The 27,467-nt window shown below is 45.6% G+C and overlaps 1 protein-coding gene across 1 annotated transcript in view; it reads right to left on the reverse strand.

Moving 5' to 3' along the window:
• Window positions 1-27,199, reverse strand: part of ARHGAP32 (Rho GTPase activating protein 32) — a gene marked incomplete at both ends in the record, with an annotated part of 143,236 nt that extends 116,037 nt beyond the window's left edge. The window contains 4 exons of the mRNA XM_084221634.1: window positions 9,326-9,410; window positions 9,793-9,834; window positions 10,901-10,992; window positions 27,092-27,199. Of these exons, the coding sequence (XP_084077760.1) occupies window positions 9,326-9,410; window positions 9,793-9,834; window positions 10,901-10,992; window positions 27,092-27,199 (327 nt within the window). The remainder of the gene's footprint in view (window positions 1-9,325; window positions 9,411-9,792; window positions 9,835-10,900; window positions 10,993-27,091) is intronic.
• Window positions 27,200-27,467: the final 268 nt, after the last annotated feature.

Genomic DNA, 27,467 nt, shown 5'->3' on the forward strand with positions numbered 1-27,467 from the left:
GTCTTTGAACTGCACTTAGTGGAACAGAGCTGGAAATTGAGGGATACAGGGAGGCTTAAAAGAGTTCAAAGGGATGAGGAACCAGGGGAAATAAAGCCCAGCACAGCTGTCCAGGGTGTATTCAAAGTGCCCATCAGAGCTCAGTGTTCCTGCTAAAACCTATCAATAATTCAAAGTGCACCAGCCTAAGAACTCACTCCTCCACAAAGAGCTTCCAAACCTAACCCAGCTTTTATTTAATCTGAAAGCAAATGGCAAAGCACAACACTAAATCAAACCTTGAGCCAGGGGACTCTGAACCACTCTGATGCTTCTCAAGTCTCACACCTTTTATTAAGCCTCAAAAACCCTGAGCTCCCCTCACCTCAGCAAGACAGAACCCCTGTCCTGATATGACATTCCCCTCCTTTCATGCAAATCCTTTCTGCCCCAAGGCTCCAGCTCCCAGTGGGTTCCTGCCCATTCCAGCCCTGCTATACCTACAATTATTGCAGGACTTAGCAGATAAAGAATTATTCAATAATTTAACAACATTGCAAAGTGAATTCCTGGGCTCAAGCTGTAAAAATAACAGGAGATGTTTTGATTTTTGAACTACTTCAAGCTGGTAAATAGGAACCTGGTCCAAAATCAGTTCTTTTAAAGGCTGAATGTTTTGACATGTTGTATTTGCAATAAATAAGATTCACACTTAAACACCACACAGAGTAATTACAGCTCCACTGCAAGGTAAATTAGAAAAGTTTCAGTTGGGATCTAAATATAAACTGTCAGGACCAGGCAATGCCACTTCCCCAAGAAGTGCATTTTTCTAGTCAGTTTGTTTTATAACCATATTTATAAGTTTCATCAGTTTTCCAATGGAACAAAATGGATTTTAAGGCCTGTTCAAGGATTCTGAACATCTATAACATGTATGGCACTATGTATTTTTATTTCCAACTCATTTAATACCAGATTTGTGGGTGTATATTAAGGAACCATCTCCCCCTTAAATTATTACTTACATCATTCTGAGTGTAATGTTGCCAAAAGCTCTCTCTGCAGTCAGAGTTGTCAATTCTGACTGCAACTCCCAAACCATGCCCTGAGCCTCCAAAAACCATCTGATGGAGCTTGAAACATCTCTGTGCAGCCTAAACAAGCTTTTGATAAAAGCTCCTTCTGGGAAATGAACTATTTGAAAGGAAGAAATTCAGGATGGTGATAGGGAATGTCTTGCACTTTAAAAATATGTCCCAGAGTAAGTTTTTCTTAATATTTATTTTACTTATCTGGTTGAGTGGAAGCAAGAATTAGTGAGTAGAATCAAAGTCTGTTCACTTAGTTTTAAGAGATAAAAGAAGTTAAATTTCAGGGGAGGGGGTCAGTGAGATAATCTCATGCTTCTCCGTGTAAGTATTTGCTTTTCAAAGCCCACAGCCACACATCCACGTGTACTGGGAGCATTCCCTTTCCCTTTGGTGCTTCTTTGCCAGGAAAACAGCAGCCTGAGTTTGCAGGTTCTGCTGAGAAAATGGCCAGAAATGACAAGCCAGTAATTGCTACCTTTGGAATTCTGAGTCAAGACCAAAGAGCTCTCTGCTCTGGAAGCTCAGGAGAGCTGAGGGTCAGTGCCTGCAGGACAGGGAAGCAGGAGCCTCCCCCTTCTGCTCACACCCCACAGCAAGGGATAAAATCACAAACCCATCAAATCCCACAAACTTCTCCAAATGCCTTCCAGACATCCAACAGTCCGTGTGAGGGGAGTGTATGCCTGTTACTCCTCTGAAAAACAGAAATCTGCCTGAACCCAGCCCCTTGGAAATGTTTATGTTGACGGGAGATTTTCAGCCCAAATCTCTCTTTTGCAGGTAAAACAAACAAAAGTGTGGTCTCAGTTCAGCAGGTCTAGAAACACCCTCTGTGACCCCTGTGCAGCTGCACATCCAGAGCCATGGCACTGCAAACACTTCCACATGGAGCATCCAAACACCAGGAGCCCAAATTCTTCCCCCTCCTCACAGGACAGCTGGGCACAGGCCAGGCCAGTGACAGGACAGTCCTGAGCACTCCAACAGCTCCTCCCTGATTTCACCCTGAGAGAACAACCCTGAGCTCCTCACAACACAGTGCAACACTGTAGTCCTGAGTGAAGCAGTGCTGATGTTGCAAGACTGGAAATTACCAGGAAACCATGGTGGAAGCACCATGAGGAAATGGTCACAAGGTTCAGGACACAGAGCACACCTGGAGACAGAGGTGGAGCATGTGTGGTCCACTCAAATCTTACACAGAAAGATGTCAAAGCCAAGAGAGTCAACAAATGTTGCAGGATAGTTTATATTCCAGACACAGAGTTACAGAATCCTAGAATGGTCTGGCTTGAAAGGGACATCCAACCCAAAAGCTCATCCAGTCCCACCCCTGCCATGGCAGGGACACCTTCCACTGTCCCAGGCTGCTCCAAGCTCTGTCCAACCTGGCCTTGGGCACTGCCAGGGATCCAGGGACAGCCAGGACTGCTCTGGGCACCCTGTGCCAGGGCCTGCCCACCTCACAGGGAGGAATTTCTCCCCACATCCCATCCTTCCCTCCCTGTGTCAGGTATCCCAGCCGTGCTCCTGCAGCAGGGAATGAATGAGCACATTCCTAGGGCAGGGCAGGGCAGGGCAGCCACCCCAGGGAGGGCTGAGCTAATGAATGAACATTTAACACCCCCAGCCTGAGCTGCTGCCCCTGAGCTGCCAATTCTGTCATCAGCCCTCCAAACTGTGGCCCCTAAGCAGGGTCTGAACAAGCTGCCCCTTCTGTAGGCAGCTACAGGTTAAACACAGCACAGGAATGTTCCCACACAAGTTTGGTTTCACAGCTCATCCATCCTCTGGCTTGACAAACCTCCACGAGAGGGCAAGCACAGAGCCCTGCTCCTGTAAATCTCAGGGATCATATCTACAAGGCAGTTATTAAATCACTCCAGCCTGGCATGCTGGCAGATCCCTGAGCCCAATATTACACTGCATTTTAACACCATTCCTGGTAATGGATGGCTGGTTACAGACAGAAACTCACGGGATTTCATCTCCCTTCAAGCCCTACCAAAACAGGCATTATTTTTCTGGAGCCCACAGAATCTTTTCAAGTTTATAACATATTTTAATAATGTATATAATACAGCTTTCTGTTTTTCCAGGTCATTAAACTGCAAGAAAGAAAAATTTTCCAACACAACTGTGTTCCAGTTACTAATTAATGCAATTTTAACACTTTTCTGCAACATGTTAGTAAGGATGCTTTATGGGGCTGGCAAACAGCAGGAGGTCAATGTCAAAATACAGCTGGGCTTATTACAGCCACTTGAAGATTTACTCATGCCATCAAATAGGCACAATGAACAAAAATCCCTACAATTCCACAGACAAGCTTGCTGTATTTCCAGTAAATGCTGGAGAAGGGAAAATAAGCTGGATTCCTGCAGGAGGTCTCTGTTTTCTGTCCCAAATGGGTCTGTTCTCCTGTGGAGATATGGATAACATCCAAAAGAAAAAGGAGATGCTAAAAAAAGCCCCAAAAATACCTGTTGTACTGAACCAACAGGTAAAAATCTCATTTGTTTGTAATACTTCTTGGTGGGTTCTAGCCAACCCTTCCATGGGTACAGATTCATGAGCATCTTTTTAAAATAAAGCACATAGATGGAATCAGACACAGCTGATCAAGATACATAAATCCAGGGAAATACAGAGTCCCTGTGAGAGGCCATTCCATGAGCTGAGCAATGCCATCCCAACTGCTCTTTCCTTCGTAAAAAAAGATGAAGTACTGATTCAGAACAGTCAGTCAAAGGGAGCAAAGGGTGTAAAACACCTTCAGAAAGATTTAGCAGTAAATCCACACAAGAACACCAGCCTTGACCTCCTTCCTGTCCTGTGGATCAGTCACAGCTCCACAGCTGAAGTTATCCTTCCATGGCAGAACCCACACTGGATTTCTTCCCATTTCACCAGGGGAAAAAACCAGGGAACCTGGAATTTCACAGGTGTGATCTTGTTCCAGGGAAGAATTTTTCTGAGGAGCCTGTGGCAAGCTGGAAGCAAGACCAGGAAACAGCAGAATCCAAAATCTGAGGTGAACTTACTCAAATATTTTCATAACTCCTTTGGCAGCAGAAACCTTGGCCCAGAGACTCCAAATTTTTGAAATTTGTTGATCTTGGCAGGAGGCTGTGCCAATTTTCAGGGAGTCATGGCTGGAATTATTAAGCTAATAGAGGCAGTTTCCACCTACACTCTGAACAGTTGTTTTTATATACCCACGTCCTTAAAACAGCCCTTGCAACATCCCCAGCACCACTTTGGAAGGCAACAGGAAAGAAATCACACGGAGAAGACAGGGAATGGGAGGGAAAGCCCTCAGTTTAAAGAAGGGGAACATACCAGAATCCAGCCAGGTAATTCTGGGAGGAGATCAACAGCATCCAAAGATGAAGGACTGAAAAGGGGCCTCTCTTCACACATAATGTGGGTCTAATCTCACTCAAATATTCATAAAGACAAAGCAGAACAGAGCAAAATTGTCTTTCAAAGCCCCAACACACACCAAAATTCAGGCCAATTTTTATGCTTCTTATTGGAAACTTTCATCTTTTAGAGGGACTGGGACGGAGAACTGCTGTTTTATGTTTTACCTCTAAAAATCAATTATTTTTCCTTCTTAAACACTTCACAAAATGAGTGGGATAAATGATACTGCAGCCTGGAGCTACTCATGTTGCTCCTGGACTGCCACACACTGACAGCATGATACCCACAGAAGAGCTGGGCACAAACAAACCCTCCTGCCCTGCAGGCACTGAGCAGGCTTGGGGTCAAATCCCTGGTGGAGAGATCCAAGCTAGGCTGTCCCACCACAGGCAGACACAGAGCAGGGAGCATCCTGATCCCTGCTGCTCCCAGCTCATCCACAAGGCTCCTTTCAGCTGTGGCACCTGAAACTATCCCAGTTCACCCCAGCCAAGGGCATCCGGCCAGGCTTTACCAGTTTTGCTTCCTCTGCAATCCATCTTAGGAAAAATCTTACAGAGACTCCTTCACAAGCACATTCCCCCATGCTGCCCCTTCCCTGGAATATCATTATATAAAAGAAAAAAAGGCAAACCAAAAGCAGATGACCTCAAAAAGGATCTTCTCAGCAGGTTTTGCTGACAACAGGCACAGGAGAAGCGAGCTGCTCTTTGCAATGTTTCTAACTCCTAAGGCACAGCAGGACCATCCAATTCCAGGGGCAAAGCCCAGCTGCTGCTGGAGGCAGCCCATCAGCTGGGCAGAGGCATTCCCACAGCACTCAGCTCCTGACAGCAATTCCTGGCAGCTGATGCCTGCGCAGGCGGAAGTGATTCTGCCTCAAATACTTCCTTTACCACTGATAACACAATTCCTGCCATGGCCCTGCCAAGGCTGCACTGATAAGGAGAGGATCTGTAACCCAGTCCTGCTCCCACAGGGATTTATTTTTAGATGTCAGATACAGCAAGGCAAACACAGAGACTGAGCTGTTGGAAGGGATAATTCTGTGTCAAATGCAAGATGCTGAAGTGATATGAATGTGCATTACAGCACTTGCCTTGAGCAAATGGCTTTCGAGGGAGCAAAGAATATTATCTGGGAAGTGTGGAGCTGATCAGCTCTCCATATTCCATTACCAAAACCTACTCAGCTGAGGATAATGTCTTAATTCTTTCAAGTGAAGAACAGAGTATTAATTCCTGGTAGAAAGTAGATATTTAAGGAATTTCTAATCACTCTTTCTCCTGTTTGTATTAATGGCATTTAGCACTAAGTAAAGGAAAACCGTATTTGATAGAATCACAGAATATCCTGGGTTGGGAGAGACCACAGGGACCATCCAGTCCAACCCCTGGCCCTGCACAGACACCCCAACAATCCCACCCTGTGCATCCCTCGGAGCATTGTCCAAATGCTCCCAGACACTTGGCACTTTCTTTAGCATATAGTTATTGAATTACATTACTATCTTCTTAAATAATAAAAGAAATTTAACTCTGTCTTAGTCTAGAGTCAGTTCTTAATGCAAGCAGAAGGATATGGGACTCCGTATCCATTTTTCTATCTCACCTTTTTAAACTTGGGGAATTTGAAGTTGCCTCAATAAGTCCCACAGAGTTTTGATGAGTTCTTTTCAGTTATTTATTTATAAATCTGATAGAAACCAAACAAATATAAAAAAAAGCCTGTACTTGCTAAATGCAAAGTGCTGATGTTGAACAGTGGGCATTTTTATCATTTCACAGGTGTAATTACAGACTCTTCTGTACAAATGCAATTTAACCACTAGGAAATGACCTTCTATTTGTACAAAGATTTTTATGTAGACTTACCATCAATGTGTCCAATGAGTGAGAACCAGGTCAAAAAAGTTAAAGTGGAGATACCTTGTATTTTATGTAAATTGAGAAGAAGCTAAATCAGGAAAAAGGTAAACTGACAAGAAACACTGTATCTCCCTGGGAGATGGATGGCAAAAAAGCTGAACCACACTTCTGAATATTTATCCCATATCAGACTAAAACACATCTATGAGGCAGAACCTGGCTTTTCATTAGAAATTAAAAATTAATGATGCAGCCCTTAAAATAAATACAGTAAAGAACATAAGGCATTTCAGCAAAATGCCAATGAATTTTGGACCCTGATGTAATCTGTGAGGCTTAACCTGTAACCTGTCAGTACAGCTTTGACATCACTGCCTTTGCCTGGCAACCAGCAATTTCCTGGGATGCCACACATGCCTGGCTGGCCAGCCACAGGTATGGGTAAGATATTGCTGTTGGAAGCAGCGTGGAAGGAAATTTCTGAAGAGAAAAAACCCCCCAAAATGCACCCAGCCTCACTAGCACGGTGCAAGGATTAGAAAGAACAAATCCCTTTTCATACCTCTCAGCAATTTAATTTAAAACTACCTCATCAGGTGAAATGTCAGGCTATTAATACCTCCTGCACCATGAGACCATATTATAAGTGACATAAATGTTACAAAACAACCTGAAATTTGGCCAGGCTGTTAATAGACAGCATTACACAATCCCTGACATGGACAGATAATGCTGCATTTTCTACTATGCAAATTTCTAACAGTGAATAGATTTTGAAAGCAGTTTACACCCACCAGCCCTCAGATGCAACTCAGTAATTCTCTATTAGGTGCCAAGCTGTCACTTCCCATCACTCCAGCCCACTGCTATTCTCTGCCCTACCTTGGAAGCACAAAGGAGCCTCCAACTTGATTAAAATGCATGAGCCCTGTGTGAACCTATTTTTAAATCTCCCAACTAATACTGCTGTTGTATTAACAGCTTTCATTTATTTTACCATTAATACTGGTATTCTAAGGAAGTGCTGCAATGCTTTATCTTTTCGCATTTCAGCAGCAAAGCTCTTGTTCTCAAAGAGATTTTTCACCATATAAAAAAGTCCTGACACCGTGTGGATTTATCAGAATCCTTGCTTAAGAAAAGGAAGCAACTACAGGCACAGAGGGCCTGAGTCACCTTATTAGGCACAAATTTTGCTTTAGGTACACAAATAACTAAACACATAGGGTTTTTCAAAGGCAGATGTGGTGGAAACAGAGAACTGATCCCTCAACACACACAGTCTGGATTTTATGACAGTTTTTCACATGCTGTCACCAGCCCCTGTTTTCTTCCTGGTTTCACAGCACGGATACAGAAAACAGCTCAGGGATGAGATAAACCAATAACAGCTCAATAACCAATTCCATTTTTATTTCCTGTGCTACATCCTTCCACAATCTCTGTTTTTCAGGCAGAGATTACAGCCTCTGGTCTGGTTGTGCCAGGAAACCACTGAGCAAGAGCAGGGGAAGCTGCAGGGGTAGCAGTGACATCACAAAAAGCAGTGCTAAACCAATCCTGCTCGTGGGAGCTTCCCAGCAGAATGTCCTTCATGAGAACCTGGAAAGGATGCATCACCTGGTCTTACTGCTGCCTCTCACAAACATAAAGATGAGCCCCACTGGTCTGCCCTGCCATCCTGAAAACATCCCAGGAAATGCTTCAACCCACAAAAGAATTAATTATTGGTATCAAAACAATGTGCCATGCACACATTGTGCTGAACACCCCCAGATGATGGGAGGGAGAACTCGGAGGACCACAGGATGCAAAAACCACACCTGTGCAGACACAGACCTACTCCAACATAAAACTTCTCTCCACAATTACTGAAAAATTAGTTGTGCCAAATCAGCAAATTACCAGGAGACAGAAAGCAGGGACATGGATCAGCCATGCTGTTCCTATACACAGAAAATGAAAATAAACAGTTTCCAGCAGAGTCAGTTCTGCCCCTACTTGCCTGTTTCCTGGGGCCTCCACGGGAACTGAGCTCCTTGCCCTCTATTTCATGCCCAGTACTTTGTGTGCCTGGGTCTGCAGAGCCCACACCCCAGAACCAACCCTCCCAGAGCCACCAAGTGTGAGCAACAGCAGATCCCAGCCCTGAACAGGACCCAAGCTCCTTCCCAGCCAGAATTTTACTGAGACAGAGAAGAAAACCCAGCTGCATAATTCTGCTTGCAAAAGTGTCAAGTACGGCAGCATGGAAGGCTGTAAATAATTCACTCGGTACTACAGGAAATGTTTTACAAATGCAAAGGTTGTAACCTCCTTTTGGCTACAAGGCTGGCAGATGCTGGAGGCATTCCTGCTCCTCTAAGTGCAGAACAAAATGTGTCCTGTTTGTGAGAAACTCCTGGGTCTCAGCCCTCCCTGGAAAATGCTTCTGCCTGTATTCCTGAGGGAGGGATCACAGAGGAGCAAAGCCTGCACACTTCCAGAAATGCAGCTCGGGCTGACGAGCAGTTTCTGGTATTTTGATGACACAGCTGCTGCAATGCACAATGCAGAGCTAAGGGAAAGGGTAAATTTGATTTATTTATATTTACATAAATACATTCACACAATTTTTTAATCACACACACACTCAAACCAAAAATACGCACGCAGTGATTACAGATGACTCAAGACTGAATGTTTGATACAGTTTTAAAACAGTGACATCAGCCAAATCCAGTGGAAATAAAACCATCTCTAAGCTCAAAGGAGAGCTCCACATGACTGAGTTCAGATTCTGCCCCAGCACATAGAAGCAATTCCAAATAAAGTCTCTACAGCTTTAACTTCTTACCACTAAACATTTAGCAACAAACTCAATGAGCCTCAGTGGAGGTCCCTCTATAACCCCCCACCAGGTCAGCCAGCAGGAAGCACAAGGTGTTTTATGTGTAAGAGAAATCCAAGACTCACCTGGATGTTGCCAAAGTCCACGTTTTCATAGTGGAAATGTGCACACTCAGCCATCTTCGGGAAGTGCCCCTTTGTAAAGGATAACCTGGAGCACACCAAGAGCACACCATGAGATGGATGCAAACCACTCAACACAGATAAACAACAGCTACTGAAACAAAACAGCAACCACTTTCTCATCCTAAAGCCAAGGGAACACAGGGATTTGTTGATGTGATGCGCCAAAACAGTGGGGAAGGGAACCAAGTGAGAAAGGAAAGCTGAAATGCCAAGTGGCTTTTCCAGTGCATCCCTATAGAGCTGTGAGACATTCCAGCAGCACCACATCCCAGTGCATCCCTCGAGAGCTGTGAGACATTCCAGCAGCACCACACCCCTCAGGATGGACAGGAGCAGGGACAAGCAGCTGCACCTCACAAATGCACATCCACAGCCTTACACGAGACACGAGGAAAGCAGAACTTTACCTGTGAAAGGCATCACAGCCCATCAGTCCCGGGGGGATGTATCTGAGGGTGCAGAACAAACTCTATTTATCCTTTGCCTTTTGCAAATTCAAAAATCAGGCATAATTATTCCCAAGTGTCTCCAGCAACACTGGTGGCTGCCGGAGAGCTCCTCTGGCTCTGCAACATGCTTCTGCTTCTGCTGAAGCTATTACAGACTCCTATAGATATTCCTGGTGGTGAGCCAATGAGATTGTCATTATCTAGCTCCCTCTTCCCACGGGGATACAAGTGGGAAGTGAGATGCAGCATCTGGCTGCTCAGCACTGGAACAAAGAGCCATTTCCCTCTCAGCAGAGCACTAGAGGGGTGAGCTGAAGGCTCAGATCCATCAGTCTCGGGGAGTTCTGCCCCTCAAGTCAGCATTTTTAGCAAAAGTAATATTGATCATTTCTGATCGCTGTTGCTGCACACATAATGACTTGGTTTACAGTCTCTGGGAGACAGGCAGAGACAGAAATACAGCATGAGCACAGAGTTAAAAAAAAAAAAGGGAGATCAGGGAAGAAAAAATATCCCTTAGAAGGGAAAACTGTGTAAAATCTATTCAAATGGAGTTACAGAGGGCAGAATGCAAAAAGAAGAGAAAAAAATATCAGATAAAAAATACATATAGGCCACCCACTTGTCCTGGTTTAGCTTTCCAGAGCATAAGGAGACAGGGAAAATTATCACATTTACACATTGCCTGGGCTTCTTTTGAGATTTTTGTTCTATTAAAATAATTGTTCTGTTATAATATGTGCTATTGTGGTTTTGTTTTAATTAATCACTTTCAGGAAGAATTGCTAAAGAAAATTAAAAACACTGAACAGTGAGGTTCAAACCCTACCTAGCTTTGTTTCTATGGCCAGAAAGAGGAGAGGGAGCCAGCAAAACCTCCCATGCCCAGTTTTAGGCTCCATTAGCTCCAATTGCCTTAGTTCCACATGGATTTTGGTTGCTCTGCTGAGGATACACCATCAGAAATGTTGCTGAGTGTCCTGCACTGCAGCACAACAGCCAAAACTCAGCACAGCAAAACTGGAATCCCAGGAAAGACGGGAAAATCACAGAAGTCTGCTCTTACTTTTTCACATTCTTGACCTTCATGCTGGCTGTGCTGCCGCAGGAGCGGAGCGGCAGCTCCCCCGGGATGTCCGGAATGTCGGCACCTCGGGCCTGCAGGGAGGAGACAGCAGAAACAGGAGGTTAAACACGGCTGGAGAGGCAGGAGGTTAAACACGGCTGGAGAAGCAGGAGGTTAAACACGGCTGCAGGCTCTGGGCTCTGCCTGCTGACAGGAGCCCCTCTGTTCTGCACGGCGCTACAAACCTTAAGCTGAATTCTGCCTTCTGACCAGGGAAAACTGACCCTGGGATGGGGACCAGGGAGGTGACAATCTCTTCCTGCCCCAAGCCTTGCTAACCCTTGGGGAAACTGTGAAATCCAGTATTTCATTCATTGCTACTTCTGCTTTCTAAAGCAGAGATTTCCAGAGGTGGGAGTGAAACAGATATTCCCAAACTCCGTATTTGGACTCCTCAGGGAGTACCTGATTTTCCAGACATCTGTGCATTTAGACTCAGGCAGAGGCACTGCAAAAAGCTGGGCTGCTCACACAGTGGAAAACAAGTTAAAGACAGAGCTGCTTATATGTGGGAGGTGAACTTCTAAAATAGATATTTGAAGCTATTGGTTTAAGTGCTTGAGGATATTAAAATTCCTTAATTACAAAAATTCAATTATTTCAGTGAAGCCAGAACTCCAAACTCCCTCCTTTCTGTTCTGTCATACTTTCCTATCCCTTTCTTCCTCCAGCTGCCTTTGCCTAAGCCATGAGCTCTGCTGGGGTTGAATTCTCCATCACAAGAGACACAAACACCCGACTCCATGGGTTTCTCCCACTGTGATCCAGAGGAATGAGGGGGTTCAGTGAGACTTCTACGGAGAGAGCAGTGATCTAACAGCAAGACCAGCACAGACTTCACAGAGAAGGAGGAGAGAAACAACTGAGGATGTCCAGAGATTACCCATCATTGATGTGGATGACACCAGCAGAGTGAGCTTTTTCTGCTTTATGCAATGCATGAAAAACATGAACAATGTCCCAAAGAGGGAATGCTGAACCAAGAGGAAGAAAGACACTTCAGTGTTACTTGTCTTACAGGCCTGGAACCAAAAAGTATTCCATCAAATCCATTTTCTAATGACAGGAGCAAATAGGATTGCCCTGATGTTACATCAGTCCCAATGGTTCTAAGTTGGTCCAGCAGAAGATCTCTGAACAGAGCTGGATCTGTCCCAAAGCTGTGACTGATAACAGAACACAGCTGCATTCTGCAGTGCAAAATATGGAGAAATATGGAAATATGGTCTCCACCTCAAAACTTTATAGCTGGACCAGCACAACCCAAGCTAGCAGCCCATGTGTGGGATGAACTACAGGACAATCTTTGTCACCCCCTCCAAAGCTCCCATGTGACCCTGGCACAGGTTACCTGTACCTGAGTGTCACCACAGCACCGAGAGCTGCGGTGTGGCAGTCAGTGCCATTCTCCTGCTTGCTTTCCCTAAGCAGACCAGTGCCAGAGAGAGAGGGACACATCCCACTGAAGCAGGGGCGAGGCTTCAATCACATTATCCATGTGAGGCTCCTGCTACAGTCACCAGGGACACTCTGGTACTTGGGATCCATTCCCCTGCTTTAGACAACAGGAGGAGAGTCCTGGAATGGTTCAGGGGGGAAAGGAACCTGTCCCATTCCTCCCCTGGGCAGGGACACCTCCCACTGTCCCAGGCTGCTCCAAGCCCTGTCCAACCTGGCCTTGGGCACTTCCAGGGATCCAAGGGCAGGCACAGATTCTCCAGGCACCCTGTGCCAGGGCCTCACCACCCTCACAGGGAAGAATTTCTTCCTAACATCCCATCTAACTACTGTCTGTCAGTTTGAATCCATTCCCCCTGTCCTGTCGCTCCGGGTCCTTGTCCGCAGTCTCTCTCCATCTTCCTTCTCAGCCCCTTCAGGCTCTGGAAGGCCACAATGAGGTCACCCTGAAGTCTCTCTTCTCCAGGCTGAACAATCCCAATTCTCTCAGCCTCTCCTCACAGCAGTGCTGCTCCATCCCTCTGATCATCCTGGTGCCTCCTTTGGACAAAGCCAAACAGGCTGCAGGAGCATCCACTCCCCTGGACACAGGGCTCCAGACTGGGCCTGGCTCTGGGGAGATGAACCCCAAGAGCTGCAGTAACCCACAGCAGCTGCACACATCCAGCTCCTTCTGCTTCCAGCACAGTCCTTGGAAAATCTACTCTGAGTGAGCGCCACCCTTTGAGCACCACTGAGTAAGTCTGAATCCAGGTCTCTCTCTCCCCCAGCTGCACCTTCCAGAGCCCTGACCACAGCCAGTGCTCTGACCCCACTGCCCCACAGCTCTGCACAACAGGCACAGCCACTCACCAGAGGAAAACAGGAATAATATTTATACACTTAAATAAACCTACCCTGGGCTGACTGACTTCCTGAGCACACAATCACTTCAGGATTTAATAGGACACTTGAGAGTCTCATTGTCAATTTTAGCATTAAGAGGATCACCATTTAATAAACCTTACAGGTCTTTTACATAAGAAAATAACTAATTACAGGAATAAATGTGCCATTTCAATGAGCTGCTTTTAGGCCAAGCTGGATGCGCTTGCTTAATTTCCTAAAGAACAGAATTTCTGTAGGAAGAAAAGTAATTTTTCTTCTCCATCACCAGTAGGAGCTGGTGGGATATAAAAATGGATAAACAATCTGACAGAAAATGTGGGCTTCAAGCCAGTTTGCAGCAGTGGGCAGAGACCTCCCTGGATCTGACTCAAAGCGGCGTAGGCAAAACTCACACCTCCAGGAGCCCAAAATGCCAGCACCTCTCTTGGAAAAGTTGTATTATCCTCTCCTTCCCAGTGGAGTTAAGTCCAAATTGAGCTGGATTTCTGCATCTCCCATTTTCTGCATCCAGTTAACTGGACCACAATGAGATGAAAGCCAGTGATTAACTCCAGGGGGTTTTCCAATTAGATCTGAGCTCCATGGACTGCTGCAGAACAACATCTCTTCAAGGCTCACAGCTGAGGCAAAAGCACAGAAGGGTAAAGGCACAGAACTTGTGCAAGCTCAGATCTGTATTAAGAGGTACCAATATGAGAAAAAACTTTGGTGAAGAGACAGATAGCAAAAAAGAAACTTAACTGCAATTTTAGAAACTGCATTACTCCTAAATAATCACAACTCCTTTCCATTCTAACCACAGATACACAGCTACATAAAATAGATTTTATACACTATTTTGCACCTGTATTGACACAAAACTTGGCATGTAGCATGCAGGTCACTCTCCCCTCAAAAGACAAACAAAACCCTCCAAATGAAATTTGTCATCTTTTGTGCTTCGTGTCACAGAAATTTAATTTTAAAAATCATTTTGAAACAGTTGGATTATTTACATCTGAAAATTAGCTACCTGGCATCATCAGTGGCTTCTCACTTTGCTATTTTCTATGCATCGCTGTGCTGTGGAAACCTGGTAATTGCAGAGCAAATCAGTTTATGCAAATTGTTCAGTCCCATTTTCACAGCTGAATGTCACTGTTGTATCAATCTGCTCCGGTCCAAAACTTGGTAAACAAATTAGAGCTCAGGGCAGAACTCAGAGAATTGATTTATCAGGAATCTCAGTCGCTTACCTTTTCAGGGAAGGCTTTGGAGCGACAGCGTTTCACCAGCTTGCCCTAAATCAAGAAATTCTCCTTCCAAAAGCTTGACTTGTATCAGTAGTAGTTGAGACAATATTGCAGAAAGTCAGTATTTTGTCACAGACACCTGCAGGGATTGCCAGGCAGGGAGATCTCACTAAACCCTTCCTCTAGGGAGGAGGAAGAATGCCTGTCCGCCTGTGCAAGCCGCCCCTGGATCACAGCATCACAGGATTGTTCAGGGTAGCAAAGGCCTTTAAGATCCAGAGCATCCTCACTGCCCCCCTGTGCTCAGCAGCAAACCCTGCCCTAAGGCTCCACACCCACGGGTTTTCTGAACACCTCCAGGGACAGCGACTCCAGCCCTGCCCCAGGCAGCTGTGTCAGGGCTGGACAGCCCCTTCCAGGAAGAAACTTTCCCTGATATCCAATCTAAACCTCCCCTAGAGCAACTTGAGGCCGTTCCCTCTGCTCCTGTCCCTGTTCCCTGGGAACACAGCCCAACCCCCCAGCTGTCCCCTCCGGTCAGGGGTTGTGCAGAGCCACAAGGTTCCCCTGAGCCTCCTTTGCTCCAGGCTGAGCCCCTGGCCAGCTCCCTCAGCTGCTCCTGGGGTCGAGCCCCTTCCCCAGGTCTGCTCCCTTCCCTGGTTCAAGTGTTGCTCCTAATCTCCCTGGGAATCTGAGAGCAGAATCTGAGAGCTCTCACAAATCAGGCTGTTCAGCTTTAAGCATTTGAGATTTCGAGTCTTTTTATTTATAGACATGATTTAGAAAACTTCAGCTTTGTGCTCTCTAGCACACAAAACCTTAGTCATAAATAATTTATATCTAACGATTCCACAGCATAATATGAAAGGATTTTCTCCTAAAGAGTCTCCTTGCATTTATCAGAAAACATGTCAACCTGTCTCCCTCACATGCAGAGACGTAACACAATCTGAAATATGTGTAAAACTCAACGCAACAGTCCAGTGAACACAACATGATGAAGTTTCCACCTTGGTATCCTCGACAGGGGAGAATATTGAACCAGTGCAGACCCCACAGCCCTCCTCCTGCTGCTTCTGACTTACTCTGGGATGCACAAGAAACCCTCACAAGTAATCCCAGAAGTTGGCTTTCCACAGGACTAGAGACCCCTGAGGAGGCACCACAGATACACTTTGGCAGGTCACTGAATCCAGGTGAGATTTCTGAAGGCAGGAACTTAATCCAAGGTTATCACAAAGCAAGAATAACTATTAGACAGGCACTAACACATATTCATTTTCCACTGTCAGTCTCTCAACAAAACCAGTTTGGAGGGACTAGATTGCTCTAGATTCTGTCAGCACATGGCCTTGTTTCTAAAAACAGCAGAGCTGATTCCAAATGCTGTTTGGTTTCCATGACAGTCTTTCCTTTACATCATCTTCATTTCCCCTCGATCTTCTTGGAAGGAAAAATTACAAAGAGAGGAAAAAAACCTAAACCACCTTTAGAGCTCTCAAAAACCCTAAAGCTTCGCTTCAGTTTTACTTCTTTGCTGGAGAACAGCGGAGAACAGAAATGCTGTTTCAGGAGAAGCCATTACTCTGTAGGGAACAGTAATTTCTTCACTTTGCACGAGGAGGAATGAAGAGGCTGAAGTGGGGGCCCATGTACAAGGACATCAACAGCTACCCCAAATTTTGGCTACCAGCTCACTACACAGAGCTGGCTCAGCATCTACTCCATCAGGGAGTTTGCTCTGCAGCACTAAAAGGCAAGTGTCCCACAAAACTTCTTGCTCCCTGTGAGGATGGCTCCCTCAACACCTGCTCTCAAGAATTACTGCCTAGGAACTCACCTGGAGCACAATGAAGGAAGAATTTTGGTCATCTCAGCTTTGACCATGCAGCCTTTAACACACTCCAGGGAGACAAAGTTCTCTCTGCTCCTCCTTCAGATGTTGTGACAACTACCCTGGCTCTCCACAATACATAAATCAAAGAAGGAAAGGCAAAATGCTCTACTAAACTGAGAGTCACCATGTTCAAGCCATTCCAAATAATTCTGAAGGAAAGATCCCAATTCCCCTAAAAGGACTAAAGGACTAAAAGGACTAAGCACAGCAAGGCTACAACTGGGTCAGTGTTTTGAATGACAGAAATATATGGGAATGGATGAAGAGACAACATTCACCCCAAAATGTCAGAGGTACAGGGGCATTATGATGAAAATGCAAATATTTGCTAAGTTCTTCATGTTACCACTTTCCATGGATTCATTTAGTGGAACCAAATTAATTTCTTAAGCATTTTCATACAGCATGGCTCTGTCATGTTAGCACATTGCAGCTACATTTTTCCGAGCTGCTTATGATACTTGCACACATTTAAAATAAAGAAGCAACACCCAGTTTAGGTACCCAGGTCTGACAATGCCATCTTAAAGAAAAATATGTGCTTATCATACTACAGCAGCTTTACCAAAGAAGTTAAAAATAACATTAATTATCCCCCTCCAATTCGCATTTCTTTATTGACATGGGAGGTTGTGGTCGCCCTGTCCCTGGAAGTGTTCCAGGCCAGGCTGGACAGGGCTTGGAGCAACCTGAGATAGTGGAAGGTGTCCCTGTCCATGGCAGGAGATGGAACTTGATGGGCTTTAAGATCCCTTCCAACACAAACAATCCTGTGATTCTGTGATTTTAAGGATTTATCCTGTGCTGTTCATGTTCTCATCAGCAGAGCGCAGCACCGGCACATTCAGTAACACCCAGCACAAGGATGTTTTCCAGAGTGAGAAACACTCTGGGAACCTTTTAAATTTTATATATTTTGTTTTAATTGAAGTCATCACTTAGCTCCTTCCTTACTGCAAATACCCTTTCTGGCTGGAGGAGGGCTTTAGGTGCAGAGCTCAAGGCCAGGATGGCCTAAGTAACTAGAGGTAGTACTGACCTTTTAATCTAGCTTTCAGTTTGGGGACTGTGGGATGTGCAGAAACACTCACCCAGCCAGAGATGCCTTTAAAATCTCATGGCAACTGAGATAATGGGATAGAGAAAAGGAATGAAAAAATGACAAGTGCTTACAGTAAGGAAACTTTGAACATCGGCAATGCACATTCTTAATCCCACGTCTAAGAAATCTGCATTCAATAAAGACGTGAATGCGCATAATTTTGTGAGTTAAGAACTTTTAATTCCAAACTGCTTTTTTTTCAGGTTCTCAATTCCAAACTGCTCCAACCAGTACTTAGTTCATGGCATGTATAAAAGAGAATTCTTCTTTTTTTTTTTAAAGGACCACACAGAACATGTTTTTTCTACTCCCAGCATCTCCATGAAAAGCAGGGGGGGGGGAGGGAGGATAAGAAAAAGCAAAACAAAAAACCCCAACACTTTAAAGCATTCCCATGAGCTGGCAAATTCAGAGAAACCTCTCATTCCAGAGACTTAGCATCACAGAGGAGTTAGTCCAGGGCATCCATTTACCATAGTTTAAAGGATCAGCCTGGAATGAGCAAAGAACAAATTCTTAACCGTTTGTCTACTGTGTTTTCAAATTAAGATCTGCAGCTCACAGATATGTAGGTGAAACCTTCTCCAGCTCCCATGTAAAATCACTGAAGTGGAATCCAAGACATTGAACAAGCAGCTTGGCAGCTTTGAGCACCTCCTTTGGCACTGCCACTGTCACTGTGACCAAAATTCACCTCTGCACAGCAGAGTGAGTTTGTGCCACGGCAACATTTCCCAAGTGAGCCTGAAAGAGACACACAGATTCTCACTGATTCTCTGCACATGAATCCAGTGCACCCAAGGGGTGCTGGGGATTTTCAGCAGAACAGTCTCCCACTTGTGTTTTCCTTCACAGAATCCACAGTTTTAGGGCTAAAAGGGATGCAACCAAGCACAAGGGAATGGTCAGCTACTGAGGGCAGCATTAGCATGATAACTCCCTGACAGCCCTAAGTTTGCATCTGACATTCCCAGAGTGAAGCCTGATTACCATTCCCAAAGCCCTGGGCCCAGGAGCTGCGGGGTACAGTACACAGCCTCACACAATGGCAGAGTGGCTCAGGAATGTACTTTCTTTAAGAACAAAAATCCCACATACAATATGCGTGGGAAAGGCAGACAGGGTTAGAGTCCTGCTTCTGTACAGCCTACAAAATAAATTACAGAGAAAAGCCACAGAAAATAGAACATCCAACAAGAACAATACTTCTGATTCCAGTTTCTTGTTGGTAAAAAAAAGACCCCAAAGATCCCAGCTACTGTTGATTCACAGAGGGAGGAGGGGATCCTAATTATGGCTTGGATATAAAAGGGCAATTGGAGCTTTGGGTTGTTATTGTAGAAAGCAATTTCTCATCACATAAAACACAACAGAGATAGATTCAGGCTCAAATAAGCAAATCCCAGTCTGGTAAGTCCCCTGACCACAGTGAGTGATTATGCAAATAGCAATGTGATGTTATGTTATAGGTATAAATCGGATTAGCAACTCATGAGTTGGCCGAGTGCAGCAGCAGCAGGATGGGGAAGGTGGAAAAAACAGCAGCCTGACATTCGACCCCAGCACCTGAGTCAGGACAACTAACAGGAATTTATATTCCTGGGTGTTAAGCCAACCTGGGCTCAGCTTTTGTTTATAGAGAAGAGCTGTGTCCAATGGCATGAGCACAGAACTGGGATCCACTGTACTCCCTGCCCAAAGCCCTGTGACAACACAGCAATGTGAGGAATGTGTCTGCCTCCAGCATGCACTTTATACCATACAGCGCCCATAAACTTCTGACCAACACAACAGAAAAGTCAGTAACTGCCCAAGGGGAGGGGAAAGCTCAGCCTGGGATCACACCCCAGGCTCCACAAACAGGGCAGGACTCCCCACTCCTGCTGCCCTCCAGAAAAGGCGACACGAGCTGGAAATGGGAGGTGACACTGCTCTCCAGAAATGACCTGGAGGTCAGAACAGGACACTTGATGCTGCAAGAGCAGCATCTGAAGGTGAACAGTGACCACGGAGATGCTCCAGGGCTGGAGCCCCTCTGCTCTGGAGCCAGGCTGGGAGAGCTGGGGGTGCTCACCTGGAGAGGAGAAGGCTCCAGGGAGAGCTCAGAGCCCCTGGCAGGGCCTGAAGGGGCTCCAGGAGAGCTGGAGAGGGACTGGGGACAAGGGATGGAGGGACAGGACACAGGGAATGGCTCCCACTGCCAGAGGGCAGGGATGGATGGGAGATTGGGAATTGGGAATTGTTCCCTGTGAGGGTGGGCAGGCCCTGGCACAGGGTGCCCAGAGCAGCTGGGGCTGCCCCTGGATCCCTGGCAGTGCCCAAGGCCAGGCTGGACAGGGCTGGGAGCACTCTGGGATAGTGGAAAGTGTCTCTGCCATGGCAGGGGTGGCACTTACTCTAAGGTTCCTTTCAACCCAAACCATTCCATGATTCCATGCATAATCTGTGCCCTGGCAACCACGGTATTTGATCAAATCCCAAAAACAATGTGCAGCCTTACACCACCACAGCAGTGACCCATACCATGCAGCAAGGCAGAAATGTAGGGAATGACATATAAAAAAGTCAGGCTAATGATTACCAACACCTTCAGGGAATAATTCATCATTTTACAATTAACAAGGCTGAATCGTGGCAAAAAACCCAAACATTAATGCCTACAATCTTCAGAAAGAAAACTCTGACACAATTGGTTTGTCTCTTGGGCTTAAATTAGGGTGGGGAATGGAAGGGGATGGATGAGCAGACTGTTGATACCCTATAAAAACTGTTCCATCTTTCCCTGCCTTATGGTAACTAAGAAGACATGGACACTAATTTAAAAAAAAAAAGCCAGTTAAAATGAGCCACTTATAAATAAGAGACTTCTTTCCCTTCCTTAATGTTCCACCTTATTTTTAAGCAGCTGGGACTAGGGAAAAGTGATTGACAGTAAATAAATTATAAGTTTTATCTCCCAAATAAGTACATTTCTAACAGCTGTGGCACTTCCTGTAATCTGACAACAAAACAGGCACAGAAAGAGATCAGCTTCAGAACAGGGTGGGAGGGAAAGAGGTGGAGGGTCATGACAGTGTAATCCTGACTTCAAAATTCAGGGTAGGGAATAACCTGGATAGCAACAGCAGCATCCACAGCACCACGGGAACAGCACCACCAGCAACAGCAGCCTGGCTGAGCCAGAATTAGGAAAGAAATGACAAACAGGGTGCATTAAAACTGGTGATGATGGTGCACAGCAAGCTGCTGATCCAGCCGTAGTAAATTTTAAATAATTCCTTCATTTTGCTGTATAGAAACAGACTTTCAAACAGATATTTACAAAACATAATTTGGATCTCCTGGCTCACCACTGTAGTACCAGAGTGCACATGCTGGCAAGGCTTTAAATGTAACCAGAAACTATTGCTGCCATTGTCTATGAAAACTAAATTATTACTATGAATTAATACTTCCTGCCAAAAATACAGTATCCATTCTGGATTCATTCAACTTATTTGATCGGCAAAGCCAAATGGAAGCCAATGTGCCAATTAAGTGATCACCCCAATTTCCAAAAATTCTTGGGGACAAGCTCTGTGCTGGGAGCCAGCCTGTGAAATGAAAAGGCCCCTCTAACCAAGAGGCAGAGAAAGAACCTCACACAGCAACAGAAACCCTTGCCAAAACCTTAACGAGGGAAAATAACGCTAGATTCATGCAGCAATAACAAGGAAAAGCAAGTTATGTGGATTGAATAGGAAATGCAGGTTACTGGTGCAATGCCAGACCAGAACCGCTTTGACCAAAATATTATTGCACCTGATGGATGCCTGGTGTGCTGGCCTGCCCCAAAACATTTGTGTCACATCAGTGCCTGTGCTGTCCACGCTTCCTGGACTCCCACCCTTCCCTCTGTTATCCCTATTCCCCAGCCTGAGCTGCAGCAACTTCATGAAAATGCTGCCCAGTGCTGGGCACAGAAGACAGACACACTGCAGTTCCTGCAGGATTAACACAGTTCTGGCACACTAATGCAGGCAAGTCAAGAGCTTGAGGACCTTCAGCAGCACAAAAACCAACCTCCAAACCTACAGGTAACATTTTCTATAGCATTAAGGCAGTGATCCCTCAGATTTAGAGCCAGAAGTCAAATGCTGGAGCATTTAGGTGGAGGACCATCAAAGTCAGGCTCGGATGCTGTCAGAACTCATGGAGAATTTGGACAACTCCCTCAGCACAGGGTGGGATTGTTGGGATCCTTGGCCCTCCTGTTCAGGGCCAGGAGTTGGACTCAATGACTTGTGGGTCCCTTCCAGCTCAGGAGATTCCACTATTCTAAAGTTTATTTCAACTGACTTGTTCAAGCACTTTAAAGACAGCAGAGAACCCACAATTTCAGCTTCATATCTCCTAAAACAAGTTCCCCTTGAACTTGACGGCTTAAAACCTTAGAGTTTTAAAAAGAACTTGCGGCCGGGCAGTTAGAGTTCAAAAGCATATTTTTCCCCAAGAAATTCTTTCCATAATGTGGAACCTATCTGAGAACAGGATCAACTTGACAAAACTCTGTCAGTGACTTCAGAGCTCCCAACAACATCCTCAGATGTAAAATTCCAGTGTTGGTTCGCACACATACAAAGCATTAAGAGACAGAGGGAAAAAAAATCCAAAATATCAATTTTAACATGTTTAAAGGTATTATATCTACATATCTCAGAAACTAAAATTAGATCATTTCAGTAAACCACTATTTGGAAATCACTACAGCTTACTGGGCCAAGCAAATAGATTTACCACATTCCCTTTTTACGCAGATTTTTCCACAACTCCTGGAGGTTAGTCTGCATCAGAAACAGGCCTAATGTTCTGTGAATTAAAAAACAACCAATGAACCAACACTAATTAAAAAAGAAGCCCCTTGTATTCTATTTTTGGCATCTATTCTTGCAGAAGCCCCACTCAAGACCTGGGGCGGCACAGGCCAAGTGGTGTACAAAGAATGAGAAATAAACACTAACGACATAAAAATCTTTCTTTAAACCCTTATAATGCACTAATCTCTGCACACATTCATAATTGCATTTAAAAATAGTTTTCTCCTCACTCATGTCCCAGATTTAACAGTGATATATTGAGGTCTCATTAAATCGCCTTTATTACCTTCACAAGCCACAGAACCTTCCCTATCTGGCATCAAATGCTGAAAATACTCTGGATCTCAGAACCCCTCTGACCTAAGAACTAAGATTATTCCAGGGACTTCATAGGACAGGCTCTAACCCTGTGCCTTTCTAAAGCATTTATAAGCTTGCATTTCTCCTAAGGAGATTCCAACAGCAAAAGACTAAAATTATAGGTACCAACTGCAGCTGCTGCCTTCTTGTGCAATTGTCAAATTCACAGAGTCTTCTATATTAATTTAGAGATTCCCCTTTCCTAGGCACCCTGATTCCACACCTGACCCCAGCTGTCACCTCCTGGCCCTGTTATGGACAGCAGAACTCCCAGATCCCGTGAGATCCCAGCCAGAGGTGCACCAGGGGGACAATAAACCTTCCATGGGCTTGGAGACTCATATTCTCATATTCTGAAGGTTTCCAAAGCTGAAGGAATTGGAAAAGTGCAGGAAAAGTGACTTCTTCAGAAGCACACAGAGAATCACAGAAGGGAAGGGATCTTAAAGCTCATCTCCCCACCCCCTGCCACGGCAGAGATGCCTTCCACTGTCCCAGGCTCCTCCAAACCCTGCCCAGCCTGGCCTTGGGCACTGCCAGGGATCCAGGGGCAGCCCCAGCTGCTCTGGGCACCCTGTGGCACCTCTGGGCACCTCTGCCCACCCTCACAGGGAACAATTCCCAATTCCCAATCTCCCATCCATCCCTGCCCTCTGGCAGTGGGAGCCATTCCCTGTGTCCTGTCCCTCCATCCTTGTCCCCAGTCCCTCTCCAGCTCTCCTGGAGCCCCTTCAGGCCCTGCCAGGGGCTCTGAGCTCTCCCTGGAGCCTTCTCCTCTCCAGGTGAGCACCCCCAGCTCTCCCAGCCTGGCTCCAGAGCAGAGGGGCTCCAGCCCTGGAGCAGCTCCAGGGCCTTTTCTGGACTGGCTCCAGCAGCTCCAGGTCCTTTTTGAGTGTATTCCCCTGATCTCCAGTGTCAGGCGAATGCAGCTCACGTGGCACCTCTCTGTGTCAGCACATTTACAAATGGGTGCATAAATGAAGATTTCTGTGTTTATCTCAGCATTTTCATCCTGCTTCATGACAAAATTCTGACAAGGCAGGACCAGAGTGTCAGTAAGCACAGCAGCCTGATGGGGGGAGAGCCACGGTTCAAACAGTGCAACTCTCTGAACTCATGAAGAGGAGAAGGGAGGAACTCAGGAGGTCGGCAACATGTGGTAAATGTAATATTAAGCACAAATATCAATTTATGCTAAAGTTAATGCAGGCTGGGGACAGCTGTTTTGTAGGCTCATGTGAGATATATTATACAAAGGCTCTTTCACAACTTCATTTCTTGTAACTCAGAAACAGAGCATTCAGCAGGGCCTAACAAGGAGAAGATACCCCTTTTCTTTAAAATAACATTACTGTCTTGGAGAAATGTTAGAAAATCTATAAACTGCAATTTTCCTTTGCTCACACAGGGCTTTGCAGCTCCAGAACTCAGAAGTGTTCTATGAAGAAAGTCAATATCATCAACGGCATTTTCTGAAGTGGAGCAGAGGCAGAAATCCCAGGATGTGTGAAGGTTACCCAGCAGGTGCAGCACAGTGGGAATTGGGGGTTGAGACAGAAAAAATGTGTCTGATACACCCAAAATCTAAAAATACAGAGCATGAGTCAGGGGGGAATACAAAATATAGCAATGCTTGAGGAGCTACAGGCAGCTGCCTCATTACCCAGCTCCTGGGAACTCTGTCCAGGGCTGCCTCTCCTTCAGCCTGGACCTCACCTACAACACAGAACTGCACCAGAAATACCGAGGAAGAGATGTCCCCAAACACCTGGCAGTGCCCAAGGCCAGGCTGGGAGGGGCTTGGAGCAGCCTGGGACAGTGGAAGGTGTCCCTGCCATGGCAGGGGTGGAACTGGATGAGCTTTAAAGTCTCTTCCAACCCAAACCATTTCACAATTCTAGGATTCCCCACAAACAAACCAGGTCTCCAACACAGAATCACTTGCCCTTCTGCTGAACCACAAACACAAAACAAGCAGTGTTAAAAAGCAGATGAAAGTATTAATAATAAACTAAAGAAGACAAAAGAAGTTGCATCAAACAAAGAACTGAAGCTACTCAGGTGCGAAGAATGAACTGGCAATGACAGAAACATTAAAAATAAAGAGGTTCTGTCACCTTATATTTACGGTATAGGAGGACATTCAACTTCCACACATTTAGAAAGACCTTCAGTTTATTTCTTTTTAAGAAAAAGCTCTGGAAACAAAGCACTTCTATAAATTAATAATAAGCCCTTTGAAAAGGAATATGGATAAAACTGGGAAGGAAGAGCATGGACAACCTGTTCATGTAACTGTGAATGCATAAATTGACTTTTCTTAATAAAAGCATGTACCAAGGCAAAGCTCAGGAGACAAGTGCCAGGATTGCCCCAGCTCTCCAGAGTGTCACTTGTCTCAGCCTTTGCTCACCTGGGGGAAGGTGAAATTCATGTGAGATGACAAAGCCTGGTGGCCATCAGGGCTCCAGCAGCAGCCAGGGGAACCAATGGAGGGAACAACTTCTCTAACCCTGCATCCTCCATTCCCTGGGGGCTGGGGCTTCAAGCAGCAACAAAACCTAAAATCTGCATCTTCAACAACCACTAACCAAAAATTAGATGTACTGTGGCACTCTGAGACAGCCACATACCATGGAAAGAGTAACCTCTGGGACAAGGCTGAAGCAGAGGCTGCTAAAAATGCAAAGTGAAGGGACAGAGAGGGAAGAAACCTCAGGCTTCAAATGATCAGGGAAAAGGCAGAATATTGAAAATATGCTGGTTAAACAGAGAACACTGTCAGTGCTGAACAAGGTCCTGCAAATATTTACATCTGAATATTACCCCTGACTGCAGGTAAGGAAAGTGGAAACTTGATTCCCTCAACACAGCAGACACAAACAAGAGAGATTTTTCTCCCCCCTCTTTACACTGTATTCAGAGGACCCTGAGGTCAAACCAACACTGTGAACACAAATCCAGCCACTCTAAATACGGGTTCAGCAGCTTTACTGTCCTTCATCACACCAAGTCACTGTGCAGCAATCCCAGCTGGCAATTTCTCTGTTTATCATCCTCTAAATCTCTACTGGCCACTCAGTTTTGGCATTGCTGGCACAGAGCTGTGCAAGAGGGCACGTTCCAAAAAGTGATTTAATTGGGCAGTGAGAGGAGCCTGATGCAGGGTAAAATAAACACTGAGCAATGTCCATGAGCACAACAGCCTCAAGCAGGTGAACATTCCCTTCACTGCAAATCAACCAGGAGAAAAAAAACAACACTAATGAGATATGCCAGGAAACCTGTGTCACAGGTGAGGACATTGAATTACAGCCTGACAGCTCTGAGACACACCTGGAGGTCACAGACAGCAGTGAGGTGTCACACAGTGACTCCCACCAGACTCCAGAGTGTGGGAAGCTCCGAGCTGGGAGCAGGTGCTGCTGCCTGAGCAACACTGATGGGAACAGACAGTGCTCCCAAATGTGGCCAAGGTGGAGAGAAGGCAAAAACCGCCACACATGAGGAAGGAAAAAAAATTACAAAGTGAAAAGTGCAAAAATTGACAGGCTGCGAGAGCTGGGGGTGCTCACCTGGAGAAGAGAGAGCCCCAGAGAGAGCTCAGAGCCCCTTCCAGGGCCTGAAGGGGCTCATAAATAGGTGGATGAGAGACTTTATACAGGCAGAGGGTGACAGGACAAGGGGGAATGGCTTCCCACTGCTGAGGGCAGGGTTAGATGGGATACTGGGAAGGAACTCCTCCCTGTGAGGGTGGTGAGGCCCTGGCACAGTGTGCCCAGAGGAACTGTGGCTTCAAAAACCCCCATGCATATTACAGTAATCCAGTTGTCTGTGGCCCACTGCCCACCCGAGTGCCTTCTCTGAGGTGAGAAGAGCACCTTTGTGTGTGCTTTTCTGCAGCTCTGGTCCCTCTGATGGCAGGTTTGCTTTCAGGCTGAGGTTTTATTTATGTAGACTTAGCCAGCCTTTTGCTAAAATCTTATTCCTTCACAATGCTGCATGCTTCAAAGAGCATGTTTTTACAAGAAGTTCCCTTCATGCTCAGAAGTCTTGCTGAAAAAGAGGTTAATGCAGACTGAAAATCGTTGTGACATTATGGACCTTTTAATTGGTTACAAGACCTGCTTTGGGGCACGTATTAATAGGGCAGAAGCGTTGTGAAAGCTCCTTCCCTCTCCTTGACAAACTGCCAGAGGAAGGGAAGCATTCTGGCCTTGTTCAAAGTATTGTGCAATCCATTTAAAAAGCTGAAACTTGGGGAGTGTAAATGGACTAGAGGAGCAGAGTGTTCAGAATGGGAAATGATGGCAGGAGAAGATGTAGCCAGGTGTTTACCATGGCGCTGAGCGTCTCCTCCCAGTCCGGCCTCTCCCTGGGGTGGATGCTCCTCTGCAGCTCTGGCACAAAGTCATCTTCTTCTGCGTGGACAGAGGACTTCATCATTCTGCAAAGGACAGAAGTTGGATATTCACTGACAATTCCAAGGTAATCTCACACCCAGTCTGTTACAGTGCTCAGTTATGTGACAACATAAAATGATTTTACACACCCAGAAATCCCACAGACTCCTGAGTTTCTCCCACTTCCTCATTATACAAGCAGGACAAGAGTGTAAATTTGGTGGAGAGAAATCTGCACTTCCTAACCAATCAGTAGATAATTTTGTTTAATCACTGCACAATTTGCAAGTCTCACAACACAGAAAAATGCA

This window comes from Fringilla coelebs, assembly GCF_963513975.1.
Source record: "Fringilla coelebs genome assembly, chromosome: 25".
In the NCBI taxonomy this organism is placed as follows: Eukaryota; Metazoa; Chordata; class Aves; order Passeriformes; family Fringillidae; genus Fringilla; species Fringilla coelebs.